Raw genomic sequence first — 25,621 nt, forward strand, 5'->3', positions numbered from 1 at the left:
TTCGTAAGTTTCAACACACAGAAAAAATATATATTTCACTCAGAGACAACTTTTTATTTGTTTCAAATAAATTTCATTTAGTTTAAGTAAAAGTTTATTTGGTTCAAATAATCGATTATTTGAATCAAATAAACTTTTTTATTTAGTGTTTTAAATAAAATTTTTTTCTGGGTGTGAAAAAATAGATAAAAACCAAAAGTGGAGATTATATATGTCAGAGTGAAATTAAGACAAAGCGGACAATAAAATTGTTAATTTAATAATTAAAATTTCCAGCCGAGTTGCATTCGATGCAAATTTGTAAATTTAGTTTACGAATTGTTGGCATCTGGCCGGATGCAAATTATCACAAGAAACATTTTCACAAATATCGATCAATTGGAATTTTCATTCTTGTAAGCCTTTTTATAAATCTCTCTCAAACAATAAAACTTTTTATGATTTTCAACGATATCGAATTATTTTCCGAAGTTCTTTGTAAAATTAATCTTCCCGTTCTCGTCGTTCTTCTAATGATTGCAGTTTTTATTAGAAAGCACGAAGGTAAATATGAATATTTATGCACAAATTTTAAAATCAATTTTGTAAATATAACTTTAATTTTCAATTATAATGTTAAATTTTAATTACAATTCCAACTTTAACAATGAGATATATATATATATATATATATATATTTGAGTTACTTTCATAAAATTTTTCTCTTGGTGTACAATTAAATTTTGAAAGAAAAAAAATTTGATAAGATAAAGTAATTTGAAAAATAAGTAAAAAAATTTTCGTTCAAATAATTTTTTTGCAATTTTGATAAAAAAAGACTTGACGACCCTGGTGATGGTAATGAAGGAAGATTGGAATACCACCGAAGTAGAAGAGGAAAAATTGATAATGCTAAAAATGGCGAAATCGGCTAGAAAAATATCGCTAATTTGTACATTCTTGTCGCAAGCAACATTCGTCAGTCATACACTATCGGAGCTTTTAATTACGATAAATAATCGATTTCAATCACCGGGAAATTTAACCTATAGATTATATTTAGTCTCCTATTTTCCGTATGATACGAATAGTAGTCCCAAATTCGAACTAACATGGCTTACACAATGTTCATCAACATTTCTCGCAACTCTTACTTATTCTGGCGTTCACAGTCTCTTCGCCGTATTTGTTATGCATCTTTGTGGACAATTCAATATTTTACGAATTCGAATAACATCAACTATTAATAAATTAGCACAAGAAAATAAAGTAAATGATTTTCAAAAAATTTACAGCCGACTTATTAAGAGACATCAATTTCTAAACAGGTATTTATTACAATATTTATTTATTTCAGAAATATACTTCTTTCAAAAAAAAAAAAAAAAAAAATGTATTTGCTGAAAAAAATTTCATTTAAAATATTTTTATGTCAACTACCACGTCGAAAAATTCCATGGAATTTCCGTGAAGATTCCATGGAAATTCTGCAAGTTTTATATATTTTAAAATTGTAATATAATATTATTTTAGCACTTTTATTATGATTAGAGTCTAATAATAAGCTTTGTTGTAATTTTTCTTTGCAAAACTTGCGAATGAAATACGCATTTTGCAAAAGAATTGCAACAAAGCTAATCATTAGATTCTAATCATAATACAAACATTAAAATAATATTAAAATAAAAAACTTACAGAATTTACTTGACTTTTCCCACATTACAGGACAAAATTTTCAATTTTTCCCTCACCCTAAAGAATATTCTCCTTCTCTCTAAAAATCATTAAATACTCAAAAAAACTGTTCTATTACATTTAATTACGAATTTTTTTAATTGTAAAATTATTCCAAAACACCAATAAATTCTTTTTTAAATAAATATTCAATTATTATTATTATTCCATAGGAATTAGGATTCTTAAAAAATTTCAAATTCAAACCTTTATGATGTTCAACAAATTACACAGGACCACAAAATTTTTTTTAAAGAAAGTATTGACCGGACCATGTTTTTTATATGTTTTTTGGGTCGCTGAATTCGAATTTCACCTTAGTTTTTCAAAATTCAAAATGGCGGATCAAATATGGCTGACGTATTTTTAAAAAATTTATTAGATTTATTCGAAATTTGTTACCTGGGGGTTTATGGGGTCGCTGAATACGAATTTCACCTTAGTTTTAAAAAATCCAAAATGGCGTATCCAATATGGCTAACAAATTATTTAAAAATTTATTAGTTTTTGAATTTTTGAAAACTAAGGTGAAATTCGTATTTAGCAACCCCAAAAACCCCCGAGTAACAAGATTCAGGCGAATTGGGTGAATTTTAAAAAAATCGACGCCATATTGGATCCGCCATCTTAAATTTTGAGTCTTTACGAGTTTCTTTGATTGTTTAACATTATATAATATTTTTACAGTGTTTTAAAGTTGTTTTTTAATAGAATCTTCTGTTTATTTTTATTTAAATCTTGTTTACAGTCAGTTTTTTTCGAATTTTATTAATTTGTGAAGAAACTTGACGTGATGGCGGAAAACTGAGTTCGGATTCGAATTCAGTGATCCAAAAAACATATAATAAACATAGTCCGGTCAATACTTTCTTTAAAAAAATTTTGTGGCCCTGTGTTATAGGAATATTAGTATAAAACATGAAGATATCGATCACTCCGAGTCGAAGACTCGGAGTTATTGATATCTTCATGTTTTATAATATTTAAATTGCCATCAAATTTTTCAAAAAAAAAAAATTAAACTATTTACAAAAATTTTAATAAAATCCTTCCCAAGAATTCAATTATTTTTACAAGTAAAAGCATTTTTCACATAAATTCAATTATTTCATTAATAATAAAATTTCTCAAATGATTTAAATTATTTTTAATACAATTTTAAATAAATTTTTCGAAAAATGTAATTATTTTCAAAAATATTCAAAATTCCATTCAAAGTTCCATGGAATTTCCAGGGGGTACTTCCATAGGATTTTTCGACGTGGGGCTATTTTTCGAATTTATAACAATTAAAATTATTATTTTTCATTAAAGGTGTGTTGAAATAATCGAGGATTCATTTAATATGTTATTTTTAGCAGAAATTTTAGCCTGCAGCATTCAGTTCTGCCTTCAGGGTTTTCAATTGGTCATTGTACGTTTGAATTAATTTTTTAATTTTAAAAAACATGTTTTTATTAAGTTTGAAAAAATAGCATTAAATAAAGTTTCTCTTCTTTAAGACCATTTTTTCATTAGTTTCCACCAAGTTGAAGTCCATAACGTTGATCAACGAAAAAAAATTGTTCACTTAGTAAATTAATTAAAAGTGACGCAAAAATATTGACAAAAATATTTAGAAAAAAAAATTGATGTTTCTATTTTGATAATAATTATTTTACAATTAAATATGGAATTAAAAATAATACTTGAATGAGTTAAATAAATTTTTTTCGTTGATGAACGATGTGGACTTCAACTTCGTTAATTTATAATTAGTAAATTTTAAAGACTTCGATTTTCATTTTTATTCATTTAATAATAAAAATTATTATTTTACTGTCATTTGAAAAAACAAATTTTTTAAAAATAATTTCCACAGATGACAAGAGGGAATGAAAAAAAATTACCATTTGATTCAATGATTGTGATGATTTTTTTTCTCACATACCTGTTGACATTTTTGTTTATATATTGCTATTTGGCGGAGCAACTTCGACGACAGGTGATTCCTTCAAAAATGTTTTTCTCTTCATGTCCACTGTTGAATAAAAAAATCAATGTAAATTTTTGGTTGTAAATTATTTTAAAATTTAAAGAGAAAAATTAATTAATTTAAAGAGCGCAGCAATAGTATTTGCAGCCTACAAAAGCCAATGGTACAATTTACCATCAAAGGAGGCAAAGAATTTATTATTATTAATGCAAAGAAGTGGAATACCAAGCACTTTGACTGCGGGGAATTTTTTTACTCTTTCGTTACAACTCTTTAATAAGGTACAAACAATTAATTTATCTAAATAATAAAATAAATAATAAAAATTTTAATAAATATGTAATAAAATTTAAATAAATTATTAAAAAACACTTTTTTTATATTTAGTTTTTTTTACTCTCTCTTATTTTAAATTTTATTTGAAAAAATTCTGTTTTTCCTTCTGTATTAAAAAAATTTATTTTTAACTAAATAAATGTTAATTTACAATATTTTTCATTTTACGTTAGTAATTTGTCATAAAATTAAACATTAAACTCTGAAATTGTTAATAATAATAATAATTTTAAGTGAATATTTATAATTATTATTATTATTTCGCTAGTAATTGGAAAATAAAAAGGAATTTTAATTAAATGCAAATTTTTTTTTTCAGATTCTAAAAACTTCTGCTGGATATTTTTCAATGTTATTAACAATAACGAGAGAAAATGTAAACGATTGACAGAAATAATCTCTTAAAATTGGAAAAGTCAGTAAAGTTCACAAAGTTTACATTCAACGATTGAAAGAAAAAAAATATTTTTCACGAGGAAAACAATAAAATTTTCAATTTCCAAATTTCTTTTATTTAAATTATTTCTCAAAAGAAAGTAAGCAAAATATTTTAAAACGAAAATTTATTGAAAAATGAAAAAATATTTTTTCCTTCACATTATTAATTTCAAACCTTGTAAACTGCAATAATAATAACTGAAAACGCAAAAAAATATAAATTTGGTACAAACTATATCTTCAAATGTTTTTCTTTAAATATTATTTGAACTTGTATTAAATATTATTTAATACTTAAAAATAAATTTGCAAACTTTTTTTAATTTTTTTAATTTTTCACAAAGGGACGATAAATTTACTATCGACTCTAATTAGTACTTTTAATAACAGAAAAATACTTTTATTTATTTGATAGTTAAGCGAAAAAAAATATTTTTTTAATTTTGTATATTTATTTATAAACGGGGACAATTTATTTTTTAAATTATAATAAACATTGCTAGTAAGTATAAATAACAAATCAAAAATTAATTTTTTTACGTTTGGAAATTAAAATAACAATAAAAAATATTCCAAATATTTATACAAAAAATTTATATTAATTTTTATTTTATACTTATTTATATAAATTGTTATTTTATTCTCTTCTCGTTCAAAGCCGAAAGGCATTGTACAATAAATAATATATTTTATACTCATTAATATAAATTAATTCTTATTCCATATTTATTGAGATTAAATTTATTTTTTTGTCTACAACACAAAATTGTTGATGTTTCATTGAATGTATTCTCTGAAATAAGACTGTTAATTTTGATCTGAATTTACTGACGACAAAGAAACGAGTGAAGCTCATTGAGGGAAAAAACACATCATTGCGCAGGTTTTTTTTCCAACTTTCCAAATGACGCCTAACTTTGTAGAAGGATTATGAAATATTAAATAATTTTTGTATATCTCTGCAGTTGAATAACAACTTTGTAGAACGAACTTAATTTCTCGTCTTCAAACTATTATTTCATAAAGTATCATTATAAACTTTATCATTTTACATTTAGTAGGGATTTACCACACAGGGATTTATAAAAAGTTAAATTCAATAAAAGTAATTAAAAAAGAATCATTAAAAAATTAATTTCCTAAAAAAATAATAAATAGTAAATAAAATAAAATAAAATGAAAATAATAAATAAATCGATAAATTATTAGATGCGTAATAAAAATAAAGAAAATATTACTTGTACGGTATTTATTCGAAAAACTCAAATAAATTAAATAGTAAAAATTAAAGAATTAAATAGATAAATCTCGAGGCAAACAAAAAAAATTCTAATATTTTGACTGCGAAATTGATCTTTATTTATATGACTAATTTATTTATTGACAAAATTTAATCAATTTTTGGGAAATACGTGTCGAAAAAATATAAAAATGGACGGTAAACAGGGTATGTCTGATAAATTTTACTTTTTAAGTCTTCGATATTAAATAAAAAAATATTATATTAAAAAATATTAAACGATTTCTATTATTTAATTTTGTGTTTCTTTTTTCCCAGCTCTAGACTATTTTACAAAATATTCCTATAACAGTCTAGTACTGATTGGCTTCTGGCCTGTTCCAACTTGCAAATATAAACAAGTGATAAATTTTCAATGTATTTTTTCGTTTTTATTTCTAACTTTTAGTCTCGTTATTCCACAAGGCTTTCGATTAACTCAAGTTTGGGGTGATATTGACCTTATGAGCAATGTCCTCTGTACTGCAGAATTACCCTTTTTAGTTGCGTTATCAAAGATGATTATTCTTTTTTTTAATAAAAAACGTATGTATTCTATTTAATTTTTTTTTTAAATTCAATTCAATAATTTATGTTCCTAAAGTTTTGAACGTTCAAATGAAGAACATTTTTTTTCTCTTTATTTATTTTTAACCACATTAGGAGACTGATTTTAAAGCGCCTTTAAAGAATTTTTTCAAAAGGGAAAAAAATGAATTAAATTTATTCAAACTTGAAGATTATTTTAATTAATATTTCAACAATATTTTATAATTTTTTCAAAATTTTTCAGATTAAAAGTTTAAAAGTTACTAATTTGTTTAAAATAGAAAATAATTTTATTTTAAAAAAATACTAATTAACAAAAGTAATAAAAATATTGTCGTTCGTGTGAATTTTCGCAACTTTAGGAACAAAACAAAATTTAAGTATTATTGAAAAATTAGAACAAAAAATTAATAATAAATAAATACGATAAGAGTATAGACATTTTTTTAAATTCCATAAAAAAATAATTGAATTCTTGTAAAGGATTTTATTAAAATTGTTGTTAATAATTGAATTTTTTTTATTATTTCATTAAATTTTAATAGAATAGTTCAATTATTTCAAAAAATTTAATTAAAATTGTTTTATGTATAAATAATTGAATTTTAATGATGAATTTTGTAACTTATGAAAATAATTTAATTAATCTAAACAAATGTTATGAAAATTTTAGAAAATAATTATAATTTCTTTCAAACAATTTTAGTAAAATATTTTATATACTTGATTTTTCTTAAAAATCTTTTTTAAAAATTGTATTTCAAAAGATTAAATTCTTGTCAAAAATGTTATTCTTTATGATAATTATTAAATTTTTGCGTTGAATTTTGTTAATTTTTTTTTTAAATAATTGAATTCTTTTGAGAAATTTTATTAAAATTGTAGATATTGAAAATAATTAAATTATCGTGAAGGATTTTATAAAAATTTTTGGAAAGAATTGAATTTTTTTTAATCATTTCATAAAAATTTAATCGAATACTTTAATTAAAATTGAATTAAAATGAATTGGATTTTTGCAATGAATTTTTCTATTTAAAATAATTTAATTCTTATAAACAATTTTATTCATGATATTAATTAAATTTTCGCGTTGAATTATATTTTAGTTTTTTTTTAATAATTAAAATTCGGTGCAAAATTTTATTATGTATTTATAAAAATAATTGAATTCTTGCGAAAGATTTTATTAAAATTTTGTAAATAATTGAATTTTCTTGAATCATTTTATGAAAATAGAACAATTCAATTATTTCGAATCATTTAATTAAAATTGTATTTAAAATAATTGAATTTTAGCAATGATTTTTATGAAATAATAAATTAATTTGAAATATTACTTCTTGTGTATAATTCCACGTTCTTGAAATTTTGCAGCAACGAGACTCTATTATAACTTTGAATACACATTTAATAGATATATATTTTTTATTACTCGATTTTAATTTTTAGTTACATTAATTCATTTAGATAACTTGAAATGTTTTCAAATTTTAATTTATCTAAATTTTTAAGTCATCTCTTATGTTTTGAGTAATTAATTTCTCTCGTGCTATCAGATCTGTCAGTTCTTTTCGACAAATTTTTGGACGATTGGAAACGTAAGAAAAGTGACGAAGAATTGGATATAATGAATATTTCAGCTCAATTTGGCAAAAAAATATCTCTTCTATGCATTTTTTTGGGACAAGCTACGCCAGTGGCACGTTTAGTGCAAATAATATTTGAAAATCTAAGTAACTGGTCCAGTTCAGATCACTTAAAAAATTTTACTCTGTATATTGATGCATATTATCCATACGAATGGAATTACACTCCAGTCTATGAAATTACATGTTTTATGGAATACATTGGAACTTTTATGGCTGCTCTCGCATATTCTGGAACCGATGGTCTATTTAGTGAAATTGCCTTTCATCTCTCGGGACAATATCATATTTTACGTCATAAACTTTTTCATATTGTTAATGAAATTGACGAAAATACTTCTCTGACTGATATCGACGAAAGTTTCAGTTACATTGTTAAATTTCATGACCGCATTAATAGGTTCTCAAGACTATTTTTCGCATTAACATTCAATTTTTCGTTATTTCTAAATTCAATTTATATTTTTCGTATACGTTTTTAATATAATTTTTGTTTTCCGATCTAGTTGTATTGATATTGTTGAAGATACATTTTCTTTTATGTGTCTGGTACAACTTCTTGCATGCAGTATTCAATTTTGTATTCAATGCTACTTACTTGTTTTGGTAAGCAAAATCTTTTAGTTATTTACATAAATTATAAATATATTATTAAATATTATAATTTATCTAAATAAATATGGTCCACAAGTTTTAAACGTTCAAATCAATGAAATATTTCATACAAAAAATATTTTCATAAACTACTAATTCTAATGGAAATTTAAAACTTAAATTCAACGTTTAAAAATTTTGAAAATCAACTTTTTTGATAATGACCTCAAAATTATTTTTGAAGAGGAAATAAATAAATTTCGTTCATTTGAACGGTCAGAACATTAGGATTCATAATTCAAGTAGATAGAATATTTATTTATTTTTATAAAAACAATAATTATTCTTAATTATTTTCAGTGTATAACAGTTCAACAATCGAGTCCAATTCTATTTGATATACTATTTATATTAGTATTTCTTACATATATGACTGCAAATTTTTATGTCTATTGTTACCTTGCCGAAAAATTACAATCTGAAGTGAGGTTAATTTTTTTTACTAAATAATTTAAAATTATATTACGTTTAATAATAAATAACGAAAAATAATTAAATTATTATTATGAATTACGATATGAAAATATATTTTCCAAATTTTATTTACTGTAGGTTCAATATTAGAAATTACCTATGTACTTTTTCGTTTTTACACAGAGAGGAAAATTTTATTTAAACAAAATATAATTTAGGTACTTGAGTTAAATAAAAGAATTCGTCTTAGAAACAACTAAACTATTTGTTTCAAATAAAAATTTTATTCTTATTCGTTACAAATAAAACTTTTATTTGAACCAAATTTTCGAATCTGCGTCAAAGAAAAATTCATTCAAAGATTTAAGTGGCAAAAAAAATATCTTTACATAATTTGTTTTTTAATAATAGAACAATTTGTTTTCAGAGTTTTGCATTCGCCGAAGCTGCCTACATATGCAACTGGTATACTTTACCACCTAAAAAAATTAAATATTTTCTACTATTAATACAACGCGGAAGAAAACCAGTGAATTTAACGGCAGGAAAGTTTTGCATCATCAACTTGATTTTATTCGCTAGTGTAAGACTATACTTTTATTGTTGCATCCGGGAAAACATTTAGTTTTTTAGATAGAGTCAGATAGTGTGCCTAACGTCCCCTCTTTTGTCCTTGTTTCTTAGCGCATGCGCGCTGATCCATTTACAGTAGCGCAAGCGCAGCTGCTTCTGGTGACAGTCGTTGGCACCTCTGTGCGCATGCGTCTCTAAAGAGGGGACGTTAGGTACTCTCTGTCTCTTTTTATCGGCCTCTCGCTTCCACCTATTCGTACAGAGTCACGTTCTCTATTTTTTGATAAAAAGTCAAATTTTTTTTCTCTATTTTTGTTGACCAGAATAAATTCTGATTTCCAAAGATAACAACTAGTGTCCATTTTTGCTGATCTAATAGTTTATTAATCATTTTGTAATAATTAATCATTTAATAATAGTTGATCATTTCGTCTTTTATTTGTTAAACAAATATATAACAATTATTGATTATAATATGATTTTTAGATTATAAAAACTTCAATGGGATATTTATCATTTCTCTTAACAATGAGATCGGCACAAAAATAAACAAAACTCGTGAATTTATTAAAATGTAGTAAATGAAAATGTTCTTGTATTAGAAAAAGTTGCAAATAAATTGTTGAAGGTGAAAATATTTTTATTATTAATGCTTTTGTACCTACGTGAATTAATTGCACTTTAGAATAAAGAGACGGAATGAAAAAAAATCTTGTGCGATTTAAATAATTAATAATAATATGCTATTAATAAAAATATTAAACTGATAAAAAAGGAAAAAAATATATATTTACAACTTAATAAAAATTAATACATATAATTTACCTGATTTTTGTAATTTGTTAGTATTCTTAATAAAGATTTCCTTTCCTTTTTTTTAGCAAAGTTCATTTCAATTTTTTTAGTGTTGTTTTAATTTTTAGTGTTGCTGGAGATAATAATCTTTCTCGATACAATTCAAGAAGATTTTTAGATCCTTTAAATCATTGATGATTTTTTCTACAAAAAAGAAAAAAATTAGGAAAGATATTTTCTTATCGTTTGACAAAATTCCTCACGTGTTTAAAATTAATTTAATATACAATCCTCAAATTTCTATGTTTTGAAGTCTGAAAGAGGAATTTTCTTTATTTTTTATTTATAATAAGAAAGTCTAATTTCTTGATTACTCAGAAGCAATTTAATATTTTTCAGGTCTAATTAGAAATCAATGAATAATTCCGATAAATATTAAACTTAAATTGAACGCGAGTATATCAAACATCAATTTATCATTAACTCTATATTTTTTTTTAATATTTGACGCAATATTATTGCAATAATTGCGACTTTTTTAAAAAACAAAATTAAACATTTTGAATTTTTACAATTAATTTTTTTTAAATATTTGACGCAATATTATTGCAATAGACTTTGAATTTGAATAAGAAATTAACAAATTTCGTTCATTTAGAGACATAAAGCAGTGATTAAAAGACGAATAATTAAGTGAAAATTTCTAAATAAAAATAATACAAACACTCAATGAAATTAATATTCTCTTATTTATAATATTTTACCATTTAATAATAAACTTCCTGGAATTAATAACTTCCTGTCAGAAAATTTTTTTTTATTAAAAAATAATTACTCACAAATATTGGAAATCATTTCAGATTAAAATTCACATGAAAAATGTATAAGTTTACAAAAAAGGACTTGTACAAGAAATATTTATTTATCTTAAAATTTCTTGAATAAATTCTTTCGAGTATTTTTTTTCATCAACATTTGCTTGATTCTATTTTTTCAATTAATTTTAATTCAATTCCTTTTTTTTTCTTTTTGAAGTTTTTTTTAGTTTTTTTAGTCTTTTTTTTCGTTTCTTTTTTAGCTTTTTTAAAAATTATTTTTAGTGAGTAGAATTAATTTTTTCTCTTGACAAACAAGAATGAGATTCGCGGCAAAAAAAAAATTATCTATCCAAGAGCAAATCTCTCTCTATAAAATGAAGAAAAACTACAAGTTGCAAGTTTGAAATCTAAAAGAAGACAAAGTAATCACTGCAAAAATTTATTTTCAAAGTATCATGTGCGCAGACTCACATTCAACTTATAACGAATTCATCAACTTTGAAAACAACCCTTCCTGACAAAGTCATTAACAAACTTGGTGAAATGTAAAGTCTTATATAAATGTACTCTTTTGTATTCTTTTTCTTTTCCATAGAAATTGATTTCTTCAATAATTCTTTGTCCAAGAATGATTCTATCTCGATAACCAATGTCGACTTTTCAATTTTACTGAATCTTTTTATTTCTCCTTTTTTTTATTGATATATTTATTAATTCATAGTTTACTTCCAAAAAATGGTCCTCTATGTTACATATTGCAGACAATGAAAATAAGTCGAGCGGAATATATCAGATAATATTAATTTGAAAATAAAGGGATGACAATGAACGGTAAAAGTGTTGTGTATAATAAGAAAGAGACAATTTTATTTTTGTATTTTATTATTTATTTATTTTATTTTTTATTTTTATTATACAGTGGCCACCTCGGTCCTCTGAAAGTTAAATTAGTTACTAACTTTGAACTTTAATTCAAATTTACAGAAAAGTAAAATTTATTTTTTCCGGAAAAATTAAAAAAAAAAATTTTACTCTACATGAAGAGTGAAAAAAAATGATTAAAAAATTTTGAAAGTTTGTTTATTTTGTTTCAATTAAAAATTTTGTTTATAGCAGTGGAAGTTCTGACAAAAGTCACCTGCAGATACAAATAAAATATTATCAAAAATATTATTTTTTATCAGCATCACAACTATTATATTTAGTGTTCTCATTCCGCAAAGCATTCAATTAATTCACGTCTGGGGCAATCTTGATCTAATGAGTCAAATTATCTCCACTGCAGAGTTGCCATATATAATCGCCCTGACGAAAATGACAGTTCTATTTTATAATAAAGAAAGTGTGTATTATTTTTTGGAAAAAATTAAAGAATTTTTCTCTTAGAAATTTTTTATTTTTAAAAAAAGTACATTTTGGAACCTTTTTTTTGCGTCCTAAAATCTGACCTCGGATTGACTTTAGGACGCAAACAAAGGCTAAACGCCTTTTTTTTGCCTTCTAAAGTCAATCCGAGGTCTATTTTTCCAAAATTAATTAATTTAATTTAAAAAAATTTCTTTAATTAATTAATTATTTTTTTGTTATTAGAAATAACGATACTTTACGATCACATGGTTGACGATTGGCTAAAGATGGAGAATAAAGATGAAATAGAGATCATGATAAAAAAGGGTGATAAGGGTAAAAAAATTGCATTCTTATGCATATCGTTGGGACATGCAACAATGATTGCGCGATTAGTTCAGTGGATTGTTGAAAATTTAGGAAATTGGAATAATTCCGAGCATTTTAAAAATTACACGCTCTATGTTGAAGCATATTATCCTTTCACTTGGAACTATTCTCCAGTGTTTGAAATGACGTCAATTATGGAATTTTTCGGCACATATTTAGGAATGGTTGCCTACACTGGTACCGATGGATTATTCAGTCAAATTGTATTACATCTTTCAGGGGAATATTTTATTTTACGCCTAAAACTTTTAAATCTTGTCAAAAATTTTAATGCAACGAAAATTGATTATGATTTTGATAAAAAATTTGGCCACATCGTTGATGTGCACGACGATCTAAATAGGTTCTTAAATTATCTATAAATTAAATTATATTTTATATTATAATATCATTATTAAATTATATATAAATTTTTACTAAATATTCTCGTGAATAATATTCTTGGAATTTTGTGTAACAAAAAATAATGGAAAATATTTTAGTTGCATAAAAATATTAGAAGACACTTTCAATTTCATGTTTTTGATACAATTAATAGCTTGTAGTGTCCAATTCTGTTTGCAGGGACTTCTTCTTGTGATGGTAGGTTTCTTTTTATTTTTTTCTTCTTATTTCTCTAAAGTCTATTTTATGAAGTAAATTTAATTTAATTACTAATTTTAAATATTGTTTATACACTTTTAGTATGTAACGGACAAAAAATCTAGTTCGATATTACTAGACGTTCTTTTTATAATAGTATTCTTGATGTACATGATGGGAAACTTTTATGTTTATTGTTATTTGGGTGAACAACTGCAGATAGAAGTAAATAAATTCTACATAATGTTTCCTTAGTAGCAGAAAAAAATTTTTTTACTGTTCCTCAATAAACACATTTTATTTACCCAAAAAAAAACCATAACTTTGATTTAAATTCACTTTGGTTTTAATTTAAATTAAAAGTTTACTATGTAAACATCGGTTCATTTGTGCTAAATAAAAAACTTTAGATTAAAAGTTTGTTGAAAAATGTTGAAATGCATCGTTTTTGGCAAATATAAAAATTTAATTTCTTATCAAGAATAATTTAAAAAAAAATTTCTTTTAGAGTAATGCATTTGCAGGAACAGCTTATGACTGTGAATGGTACCATTTACCAACCAAAAAAGTAAAATCTCTTCTTCTACTCATACAAATGGGACAAAAGCCAGTAGAAATAACAGCAGGGAAATTTTGTGTTCTTAATTTAATACTCTTTGGAAGTGTAAGTATATTTTCTCAAATATTATCACAGAAATTTTTTTCAAAAAATAAAAATATTTCAAAAATTAAGAAAACTATCTTCAAAAATGATTCAAACTTTACATAGTTTTAGAATTAAACCAATAAAAATGATCCACAAGTTTTGAACGTCAAAATAAATCCATTCTTTATTGCAAATATTTTCATAAATTTCTGATTGCAATAAAAATTAATTTTTTTTTATAGTGACGCAAATGAAAATTTTATTTGAACAAGAAATAAATAAATTTCGTTCATTTGGACGTTTAAAACTTTTGGATCATCAATAAAAAGATTGTTTTAATCCTAAATATTCTTTTTGAAAAATTCTGATCAGGAAATAATTATTTTTAAAAAATCTTTTATTAACAAATGAAAATAAATTTTTTTCTATTGTTTTAGATTATTAAGACATCGATGGGCTACCTATCATTTTTAATAACAATGAGGCAAAGCAGTAAATGAGAAAAGTTAAAAAAAAATCAAAATGCACGCACGAGTGCACGCATTTAGTATTTTTCCCTCATAGAGTTGGAATAAGAAAAAAAATGTAGAATCCACGAAATTTATATAGATTTCTTAGTTTCAGTAAAATAAAATTATTCTAAACTGTGAAAAAAATTATTTCTTAATTCCAATAATACAAATAATACAAAAATTCTACATAAACAGAAATGCTTTATTTAAATCAAAATAATTTGAGTTAAATAAAATTATTTTTGTGACAAACAATATTAGTTTATTTGTTTAAAAATAAAAAATTATTCGGTACAAATAAAATACATTGCGCAAGATTACCTTATTTATTTAATGAGTATACGATCTGAGTGTTAAAAATGCAAATTCTTTAAATTCGTCGAGTTGTTCTTAATTTGAAGCGTTGATCAGAAAAGAAAATTTATCATTTTAATTTTACAAGATGCTGTTATCTGAAATCGATTTAGTACATAATTGGTAACTTGTTTAAAGAACAGTTTTAACTGCAAAAATAATATATAAATATTTACTATGTAATAATTATTAATAAAAATAAATATAAATAAAAAAATCAATATATTTATTAAAAATAATTTTAAAACTTCAAAAGAATTATCCAAAAGTTAAGTAATTATAAAAACACAATATTATCTCCAATAAATTGGTCAAAAAACGATTTTTGATACAATATTATTGCAGACAGTAGAACGAAAAATTTATCATTATCCTTCTAAGACGTTTCAATTTTTTCGAATTAAACTCTTTCAATTTTTATCATTTTGAAAATAGTATCCAATCAGTAATAAATTTTTGATAAAAGATATTCATTAAAAAAAATATCTCTATTCCGTTAAATGTATTAAAATTTTATTTCAAGTTGAGCCTCATTACAACTGACTGAAGAGAAATTTTCAAGGAACACAAGTACCAAATAGAAAAAAAATATGTTCCAGGTTTGAGATCTCAGAGAATACAATGTAATGAAACTAAAATTTATGACAAATGGATCATGTGCGCAGGCTCAGATTCAACTCATAATAAAGTTCGAACACTAATGACTGTCATTAACTAACTTTATAATTTGCAAAGTCTGATATATTCTTTTGTCATTCTTTTTTCATTCCCACAGAAATAGATGCGTTCAATATTTCTTCATTAAGTATATTGTTGTTCACAATATTTCTTCCTCCATAGCCTATACATAGTATTTAAATTTTCCCAACTCTCTAAACTGAGAAAAAATTTATCTGCATCAAATAATAATCGATTTTACTTGCTTGATGATGGTCGACTATTATTAAATAAATAATTATTTGAGGGAAATAATTTTTATTTATATCGAAGAAACTCTAGTTGAACCATTAAATTCTGTACTTTAAGGAGTCCTTTATGTAGTAATACTATTTATAGTATTTAATGTAACAATAATGGATTTAAGAAAATATCATTTCATATCTAATAATTAGTAGTCATTCATGTAAAATAATTTATTATTTGAAGGAAATAAATTATTTTTTGGTGCTCAAGTATTACATTTTTTCGTTTCATACATATTTCTTTATTTCTGTATTAATGATGTTGCTTGAAAAAACAATGAGTGGTAAAAATGGTGTGTACACGATAGTAATACATCTGTTGGTTTCTTAAATGATATTCCCATATCTTCTAATGCTTCATTTTATTATTAAAATTATTATGTATTTATTTATAATACAGGAAAAAATTATTTTTGTAATATAGTTCATTAATTTTGTTTTTATTACTACTATCAGTATTTTATCTTCCCTTTTCAGTTTTTTTTATATTATAGTTTAATTAAAATTTAATTTTATTTAATCCAATTTTTAAGACTGCGTATTGACATTTCATTTTGTTTCTCTAGTTGTGGATTTATTGACGAGATTATCACGTCTAAATTTATCATCATTTGGAGTATGGCCCTCGAATGCAAATAAAACATTATCGAAAATCATTTTTTTAATAAGTTTTATATACATAATATTGAGTGTCTTCATACCACAAGGAATCAAGATGATTCAAGTTCGAAATAATCTCGATCAATTAAGTGAAATTGTTTCCATCGCCGAATTACCACTTGTGGTTGTTTTTACAAAAATGCTCATAATATATTATAATAAAAAAAGTTTGTTTAAAAAAAACAATTTTAGTATTAATTTTACTATCGTGAGAAAATGTCCTGGAATATTACGGTGTGGTTATTATATTTCATGTTTAAAAAACAATTTTTGTGTCACACCTTCTGGAATCTATAAATCGTACGGAAAACAACTTCTTTTCGCACTTGATGCACAATGTACTATTCAAGCATTCAAAATAAATATTCGTAATCACTTTTTTACGATTTTTCACCGTACTATCAGATATTTACTCACTCAGTATTTTAATTTACTAAATTAAACAATTAATACATTATTTATCAAGTCTGTGAAGTTAGCGTCTACGCTGAGAGTCGAAAACAACTTTAGTAGCCAAATCGAAAGAAATAAACAATTACTTTAAAAATTTCAAGTTAGAAAAATGTCTTAAACCTTTTTTGACTCCTAACCGAATGAAATAATCAAAATTAGTGCCATTTTCATCTCTAAAAATTCCAAATAATAATTTTCGACGCTATTTGTCGACGCTAACTGTAGGGACATTATTTACCATTTATTCATTTTTTTCTAGAAATAACGATTCTCTATAGCATTATGATTAATAATTGGGATAAAGATAGAAATAATGAAGAAATTGAGATCATGAGGAGAAATGGTGTCAAGGGTAGAAAAATTGCTCTCCTATGTATATCCTTAGGGTATGCATCGGTAACCTTCTGTTCCATTCAGTGGTTTTTTGTAAATTTAAACAATTGGAGTAGTCCAGGACACTTTAAAAATTATACTCTCTATGTTGAAGCTCATTTCCCATACACTTGGAATTATAGTCCCATTTTTGAAATAACAAGCATTATTGAAATTCTTGGTATTTTTCTTGCAACGCTTGCATATAATGGTGTTGACGGCTTCTTCTGTCATATTGCTTTACATCTTTCTGGCGAGTACAACGTTCTTCGCGTACAACTTCTTAATCTTGTCAATAATTTTAATGTCACAATATTCGATAATGAATTTGATGAAAAATTTGGCGACATCGTTGATGTTCATGATCATATTAATAGGTTCTTATTCTATGCTAATTTTTATAAAGTCGATTTATACACCAATTGTACTCAGGGAATTAAATAAAATTTTAAAAGTTGGAACAAAGCAAATTTTTTTTAATGTAATTAAAATTAATTTGAACTGAACAAAATTTATTTGAAGCAAACATTTGTGAGCCAAAGAAATTTATTTAAAGCAAAAAAAGTTATTTTAGGACTAAATAAAATTTGAGTAGGACAAATATAATTTTTATTTTAATCAACCAAAATTTTTTTAAACTAATTAAATTTCATTTGAACCAAATATTTTTCTTTACTAAATAAATGTTTATATTCAGTTGCATTTCAATCTTGGAGAGTGTATACAGTTTCATATTTCTTACCCAATTACTAGCATGCAGTGTACAGTATTGTCTTCAGGGATATATTTTTGTTTCGGTATAATATATATTTTTATACAATGAAATATCATTTTAATTTCAATACTAGTACTCAATTAGTTCAAACAATTAAATATTCTAATCGGGTGTATAATTGTACTTTCAGTATTTAACTAACACAAAAACTACTTCGATGTGGGTTTCTATTATTTTTATGGTAGTATTTCTTATGTATTGGATTGGAAATTTTTATGTCTACTGCTATCTAGGAGAGCAACTACAAATGGAAGTAAGTAATTGGATAACATATAAAGTATGTGTTTAAGGGAAAGATTGCATATTAATAAATACTTTTTCAGAGTTATGCTTTCGCACAAACGGTCTACAACTGTAATTGGTTCAATTTGCCGCCAAAAAAAGCAAAATGTTTAATCCTTCTAATGCAGTCTGCTCATAAGCCAATCTCAATAACAGCTGGTAGATTTTGTGATTTGAATTTATTTTTATTTGCACGGGTAAGTAATATAATTTCTCAAATTATCGCAAATTGATTTTAAATTCTTCAATTTCTTAATGCGAAATAATATTCCGCAAATAATGTTTTCTTATATCTAGTTCACATTAAATGTTAATTACAATTGAAAATAAAATGATTTCTCCTTATTATTTTTAGATTATGAAAACATCAATGGGATACTTGTCCTTTTTAATAACTATGAAACAAAAAAGTTAATTTGCTACAATAAAGTTCGAAACGTTCAAATAAATAAAATTTCTTGATATCCTCTTCAAATTAATTTTCATTGCAGTCAGTTATATTTGAGAATATATTTAATAAATAATATTTCGTTTAGTTTTTAACCTTCAAAACTTGTGGATTATTTGCGAAATATTAGGAATATTGTTTAATGTTGTTAATATTGCGCTGTAATATTTTTAATATTGATAATACTGTTAATATTGATAATAATTATTGTTAATTTTGTTTTAACGTTGCAAGAAAATTTATGTCAGCATTTATTAATTATATTCAATAATAAACAGAAACTTTATTCTGCGAATAATTTGTGAATTTTCTAAACAGTTCCTTATCTTCAATCAAAAGAATACGCTAAAATTATTGTCTGAAGTCTTAAATTTTTGGTTAAACGACAAATTTTTATTATTATTAAATTTCATTATTAAATTAGTACGCGGAAAATTTTTGGTAAATCAGACGTTTCTACCATAGTTGCTCTAAGAACTTAAAAAACCATAGACGATTTTGGGACAGCAGACGCACCAGGAGGGATATCTTCTGCACTTTTGGAGCCCAAATGTTATCGGTGTATAGTAAATATTACTTTTTCAAAAAATGAAATATTTTATTAATACCGAACACTTAAAAAAATTACTAAATTATCAAAAAAATAACTTACATACGCATTTTAAGATGACGCCAACATTATTATTGCATTATTGATAAGAATTCTTGGCAGAAATTGCTGCTATCCTTTTCGTCTATAAATTTGAATGCCTTACCTGCAATAAAAAAAAAGTTTTGGATACATTTTCCAAACAGATATTCGCAAAGTTTCGAACGAAGTAAAGTTGATTTTAAAATTATTAAAAATAAACAATTCTTGAAATAGAGTGGGGTGACAATCCCATTGGCTTAATACCAGTTTTAAAAAAAAGCAATTTTGGAAGTTAGGTCAATTTGAAAAAATCATTAAAGCATACATTTTAAGTATAATTTTCTCTTTACATTTACTTTTATTTTCCGGTCACTTGAACAAGATGTAATATGTTTGAAAGGTTGGTCGAAATGTTTTGTGCAAAGTAACACGAAAATAAAAATTGCAATAAAAACTATAATATTATAGATACAACATCCAAAGTAGAATTAAAAGTTGTGTTTTACCCAATTAAATTTACATTCTAACATTAGTGGAACATAAAAATATAAAAATTCATCATTATCCTCCTTAGACGTTTCAATTATTTCTAATCAAATGCTTAAATTTTTATCCTTTTGAAAATAGTATCCAATCAGTAATAAATTTTTCATAAAAGATATTCATTACAAAAAAATATCTCTATTCCGTTAAATGTATTAAAATTTTATTTCAAGTTCAGTCTCACTATAACTGACTTCAGGAAAATTTCCAAGAAACAGAAATAGTAAATAGAAAAAAATATGTTCCAGGTTTGAGATCTCAGAGAATACAATGTAATGAAACTAAAATTTATGACAAATGGATTATGTGCGCAGGCTCAGATTCAACTCATAATAAAGTTCGAACACTAATGACTGTCATTAACTAACTTTATAATTTGCAAAGTCTGATATATTCTTTTGTCATTCTTTTTTCATTCCCACAGAAATAGATGCGTTCAATATTTCTTCATTAAGTATATTGTTGTTCACAATATTTCTTCCTCCATAGCCTATACATAGTATTTAAATTCTACCAACTCTCTGCACTGAGAAAAAATTTATCTGCATCAAATAATCGATTTTACTTGCTTAATGATGGTCGACTAAATTACTAAATAAATAATTACTTTGTGGAAATAATATTTATTTATATCGAAGAAACTCTAGTTGAACCATTAAATTCTGTACTTTATGGAAATAGTAATTAATGTATAGTGATACTATTTAAAGCAAATAGTATTTAATGAAACAATACTGTTTATGGATTTAAAGATTATTTCGTAATTAAGTAATTTCAAGTAATTAGTGGTGATTTAAGTAAAGTAATTTATTATTTAAAGCAAATAAATAATTTTTTGGTGCTCAAGTATTAAATTTTTTCGTTTGATTTATCTCTTTATACTTGTATTAATGATGTTGTTGCTTGAAAAAACAATGAGCGGTAAAAATGGTGTGTACTCGAAAGTAATGCATTTTGTAAATGACTCGCCAATATCTTCTAATACTTCATTGTATTATTAAAATTAATATGTATTTATTTATAATACAGAAAAAAATTATTTTTATAATTTAGTTTATTAATTTTATTTTTCTGACTACAATCCGAATTTTTCGTTTTGCATTGCATTGTTTCTTTTAGTCCTTTGAATTAAATTTTTTTGTCTGTTTAGTACTTATTCCATCTTCCTTTTTGGCTTTTTTAATATTAAAGTTTAATTTGAATTTAATTTATTTTCAAGACTGCATATTAACATTTTATTTTGTCTTTAGTTGTGGATTTATTGACGAGAGTATCACGTCTAAATTTATCATCATTTGGGGTATGGCCCACGAATGAAAATAAAACATTATCGAAAATCATGTTTTGTATGAGTTTCGTATACATAATATTGAGTGTCTTCATACCACAAGGAATCAAAATGATTCAAGTTCGAAATAATCTCGAACAAATAAGTCAAATTATTTCCATCGCCGAATTACCACTTGTGGTTGTTTTGACGAAAATGATCATAATATATTATAATAAAAAAAGTTTGTTTAAAAAAACAATTTTAGTATTAATATTACTATCGTGAGAAAATATCTTGCAATATTACGGTGTAGTTATTATATTTCATGTTTAAAAAACAATTTTTGTGTCACATCTGTAAAAAAACAACTTTTCTTTTCACACTTGATGCACAATGTACTATTAAATCATTCAAAATAAATGTTTGTAATTACTTTTTTACGATTTTTCAACATACTATTCAGATATTTACTCACTCAGTATTTTAATTTACTAAATTAAACAATTAACACATTATTTATCAAGTCTGTGAAGTTAGCGTCTACGATGAGAGTCGAAAACAATTTTTCTACCCAAATCGCAAAGAATTAAACAATTGCTTTAAAAATTTCAGGTTAGAAAAATGTCTTGAACATTTTTTGACTTCTAACCGAATAAAATAATCGAAATTAGTGCCTTTTTCAACTCTAACAATTCCAAATAATACTTTTCGACGCTATTTATCGCCGCTAACTTTAGGGACATTATTTACCATTTATAAATTCTTTTTCTAGAAATAACGATTCTCTATAGCAGAATGATTGACCATTGGGATAAAGATAGAAATACTGAAGAAATTGAGATCATGAGGAGGACTGGTGACAAGGGTAGAAAAATTGCTCTCCTATGTATATCATTGGGGAATGCATCAGTAATCGTCTCTTCCATTCAGTGGTTTTTTGAAAATTTAAGCGATTGGAAAACTTCAGGGCACTTTAAAAATTATACGCTCTATGTTGAAGCTTATTATCCATTCACTTGGAATTATAGTCCCATTTTTGAAATAACAAGCCTTATTGAACTTATTGGTATTTTTCTTGCAACTGTGGCATATATTGGTGTTGACGGCTTCTTTTGCCAAGTTGTTCTTCATCTATCTGGAGAATACAACGTTCTTCGCGTACAACTTCTTAATCTTGTCAATAATTTTAATGTCACAATATTCGATAATGAATTTGATGAAAAATTTGGCTACATCGTTGATGTTCATGATCATATTAATAGGTTCTTATTCTATGCTAATTTTTATAAAGTCTGTTTATACACAAATTGTATATTCACGGAATTTTTAATTATAAAAACTTTGTGAAATTTTACTCATGTTTGTTTTCTGTTATCTTCAATTTTTGGAAATTATAACGCTACAAGAATAAAGAGATCTAAGATGCAATATCTTAAAGGTTATGTTTGTTATGTTTTAAGTGAAAATGCTAAATGTATGTTAAGTCTCAGTTCAAATTAATTATGGTTAAGCCTTTATAATGTTTAAGATATTCAAAAATTTTGTTTTTCATTTTAAAAAAATTAAAAAAGAATCTTTTTTTCAAGGTAAAAGGATAACAAACTTAACCTATAAAACATTGTTTCTTAGGTCCCTTTCTTTGCGATGGTTCACTATTTTCCTATTTTCTATATACTCAGAAAAATACTTACTTTTTTTTATTTATATTTATTTATTATTACCTATTATTTATTTTTGTTATTTCAACTTATTTTTATTCGCATTTAAACTACCTGAATTAAATTGGAGTTTGATAAAAATACAATATTTTGTCTCAGAGCCTGCAAATTAACTTATTTATTTTAAATAGAAATTTCATTTTTTACAGATGAAATGTTTTTTGGATATAACATTTGGATATAACATTTATTTAAACCAAATGAAATTTGTGCGAGTCAAATATATTTTTTTGAACCAAACAATAAATTTGTTAAACCAATTAAAATTCATTTGTGCCATATAAAATATATTTGAACTGAACAAAATTTATTCGTAGCAAATATTTGTGAGAAATAAAAAATTTATTTAAATAAAAAAAGTTATTTTAAATGACAAAAAAAATTGTAAGTCAAATATAATTTTTTTTAACCAAAAAAAAAAATTTAAACCAATTAAAATACCTACATTTGAAGCAAATAAAATTTGTATAAGTAAAAAAAAATTAATGTGAATAATAAACAAAATTTGTTTGAACCAGTAAAATTTATTTGAACTGAACAAAATTGATTAGAAGCAAATATTTTTCTTTACTAATTAAATATTTATATTTAGTTGCATTTCAATCTTGGAGAGTGTATTCAGTTTCATATTTCTTGCCCAATTATTAGCATGCAGTTTTCAATTTTGCCTGCAAGGATTTCTTCTTGTTTCGGTAAATATATTTTTTTACAAAAAAAGTCATTTCTATTTAAATATCAACACTAAATTATTTTTAGAATTAAATATTTTAATGAGGTATATAATTTTACTTTCAGTATGTAACTGAAATAAAATCCATTTCGATGCTATTTGCCGTTCTTTTCATTATAGTATTGGTCACATATTTGATTGGAAATTTTTATGTCTACTGCTATTTGGGAGAGCAACTTCAAATGGAAGTGAGTAATTCAATCTTTAAGGGAAAAAATGTAAGAAAAGTAAGATATTATAAATACATGTTTAAGGGAAATATTGCATATTATTAATCAACACTTTTTCAGAGTTACGCTTTCGCACAAACGGTTTATAATTGTAATTGGTTTAATTTGCCGCCAAAAAAAGCAAAATGTTTGATGTTTTTAATGCAGTCTGGTCATAAGCCAGTCCCAATAACAGCTGGTAGATTTTGTGAACTAAATTTGATTTTATTTGCACGTGTAAGTAATATATTTTCCTAATTTTTATTACAAATTTAATTGAAATTTGATAATTTTTTAATCCAAAATAATATGTAAAAATATAGCTTTCTTATAATCCAGTTCTCATTCAATGTAAATTAAAAATTAAAAATAAAATAATTTCTCTTTTATTATTTTTAGATTATGAAGACATCCATGGGATATTTGTCTTTTTTGATAACAATGAAACAAAAAAGTTAATAATTTGTCTTGTTTCTTAAGTAACTGAAAAATGCTGCTTACAACATTTATATCGTATTTTTATGACAAAATATTTGAATTCAAAAATGTATAATTAAAACTTATTATGTTACAATTGAGTTCTGAATGTTCAAATGAAGGAAATTTACTTATATCTTCTTCAAATTAATTTTTCCTAGCAATCAGTAATTTTTTGAAAATATTTTTAATAAAAAATATTTCCTTCATTTTAACCTTAAAATAAAAACTTGTAGATTATTTGCTAAATATTAGGAATATTGTTTAATGTTGTTAATATTGCGATGTAATATTTTTAGTATTGATAATACTGTTAATATTGATAATATTGTTAATACTGTTTGAATCTTGCAAGAAAATTTATGTCAGCATTTATTAATTATATTCACAAATAAATAGAAACTTTATTCTGAGAATAATTTGTTTATTTTTTTTAACAGTTCCTTATCTTCAACCGAAAGACTACGCTAAAATTGTATTATTATCTGAAGTCTTAAATTTTTGGTTAAACGACAAATTTTTATTATTATTAAATTTCATTATTAAATTAGTACGCGGAAAATTTTTGGTATATCAGACGTTTCTACCATAGTTGCTCTAAGAACTTAAAAAACCATAGACGATTTTGGGACAGCAGACGCACCAGGAGGGATATCTTCTGCACTTTTGGAGCCCAAATGTTATCGGTATATAGTAAATATTACTTTTTCAAAAAATGAAATATTTTATGAATACCGAACACTTAAAAAAATTACTAAATTATCAAAAAAATAACTTACATACGCATTTTAAGATGATGCCAACATCATTATTGCATTATTGATAACAATTTTTGTCAAAAATTCCTGCCATCCTTTTCTTTCATATTTGAATGCTTTACCTGCAACAAAAAAAAAAAGTTTTACAAACATTTTACAAACAATAGATATAAATGTTTTGTGCAGAGCAACTCGAAAATAAAAATTGCAATAAAAATAATAATAATAATATAATAATATATAATATATAATATATATATATAATATATAATATATATAATATTATATATATATTATATATATAATATA

General features: G+C 24.0%; 4 protein-coding genes across 4 annotated transcripts; all 4 read left to right on the top strand.

Moving 5' to 3' along the window:
• Positions 1-290: 290 nt before the first annotated feature.
• Positions 291-4,454, top strand: LOC122501187 (odorant receptor 13a-like). The gene is made up of 7 exons (XM_043610481.1): positions 291-543; positions 818-1,233; positions 2,932-2,951; positions 3,028-3,127; positions 3,575-3,697; positions 3,814-3,969; positions 4,344-4,454. Exons 1-7 carry the CDS (start codon positions 291-293, stop codon positions 4,410-4,412), a joined length of 1,137 nt encoding a protein of 378 aa, XP_043466416.1. The 3' UTR covers positions 4,413-4,454.
• Positions 4,455-5,893: 1,439 nt separating this feature from the next.
• On the top strand, positions 5,894-10,129 carry LOC122501188 (odorant receptor 4-like). The gene is made up of 7 exons (XM_043610482.1): positions 5,894-5,909; positions 6,021-6,275; positions 7,850-8,339; positions 8,446-8,545; positions 8,894-9,016; positions 9,435-9,590; positions 10,067-10,129. The coding sequence occupies exons 1-7, from the start codon at positions 5,894-5,896 to the stop codon at positions 10,127-10,129; spliced, it is 1,203 nt and encodes a 400-aa protein (XP_043466417.1).
• A 2,962-nt stretch (positions 10,130-13,091) lies between these two features.
• LOC122501189 lies at positions 13,092-18,943 on the top strand. The gene is made up of 3 exons (XM_043610484.1): positions 13,092-13,167; positions 14,037-14,176; positions 18,884-18,943. The coding sequence occupies exons 1-3, from the start codon at positions 13,092-13,094 to the stop codon at positions 18,941-18,943; spliced, it is 276 nt and encodes a 91-aa protein (XP_043466419.1).
• A 2,606-nt stretch (positions 18,944-21,549) lies between these two features.
• LOC122501190 lies at positions 21,550-25,025 on the top strand. Its single transcript, XM_043610485.1, has 3 exons — positions 21,550-21,661; positions 22,193-22,682; positions 24,995-25,025. Exons 1-3 carry the CDS (start codon positions 21,550-21,552, stop codon positions 25,023-25,025), a joined length of 633 nt encoding a protein of 210 aa, XP_043466420.1.
• The last annotated feature ends 596 nt before the right edge of the window (positions 25,026-25,621 follow it).

The sequence above is a fragment of the Leptopilina heterotoma genome, unplaced genomic scaffold (genome assembly GCF_015476425.1).
Source record: "Leptopilina heterotoma isolate Lh14 unplaced genomic scaffold, ASM1547642v1 Lhet_206, whole genome shotgun sequence".
Classification (NCBI taxonomy): Eukaryota; Metazoa; Arthropoda; class Insecta; order Hymenoptera; family Figitidae; genus Leptopilina; species Leptopilina heterotoma.

Excerpts from the sequence above, each read along its gene's own strand:
- LOC122501187 (XM_043610481.1), top strand. The coding sequence starts at position 291 with ATGCAAATTTGTAAATTTAGTTTACGAATTGTTGGCATCTGGCCGGAT. Across the intron at positions 544-817 it reads TTTTATTAGAAAGCACGAAG|ACTTGACGACCCTGGTGATG; the intron begins GTAAATATGAAT and ends TGATAAAAAAAG. Across the intron at positions 2,952-3,027 it reads TTCCATGGAATTTCCAGGGG|GTGTGTTGAAATAATCGAGG; the intron begins GTACTTCCATAG and ends TTTTCATTAAAG.
- LOC122501188 (XM_043610482.1), top strand. Across the intron at positions 8,340-8,445 it reads TTTCATGACCGCATTAATAG|TTGTATTGATATTGTTGAAG; the intron begins GTTCTCAAGACT and ends TTTCCGATCTAG. Across the intron at positions 8,546-8,893 it reads AATGCTACTTACTTGTTTTG|TGTATAACAGTTCAACAATC; the intron begins GTAAGCAAAATC and ends AATTATTTTCAG.
- LOC122501190 (XM_043610485.1), top strand. The coding sequence starts at position 21,550 with ATGATTCAAGTTCGAAATAATCTCGAACAAATAAGTCAAATTATTTCC. Across the intron at positions 21,662-22,192 it reads AATATATTATAATAAAAAAA|AAATAACGATTCTCTATAGC; the intron begins GTTTGTTTAAAA and ends TTCTTTTTCTAG. Across the intron at positions 22,683-24,994 it reads GTTCATGATCATATTAATAG|TTCCTTATCTTCAACCGAAA; the intron begins GTTCTTATTCTA and ends TTTTTTTAACAG.
- LOC122501189 (XM_043610484.1), top strand. The coding sequence starts at position 13,092 with ATGGTTGCCTACACTGGTACCGATGGATTATTCAGTCAAATTGTATTA. Across the intron at positions 13,168-14,036 it reads AGGGGAATATTTTATTTTAC|GAACAGCTTATGACTGTGAA; the intron begins GCCTAAAACTTT and ends ATGCATTTGCAG. Across the intron at positions 14,177-18,883 it reads ATTTAATACTCTTTGGAAGT|ATTATGAAAACATCAATGGG; the intron begins GTAAGTATATTT and ends TATTATTTTTAG.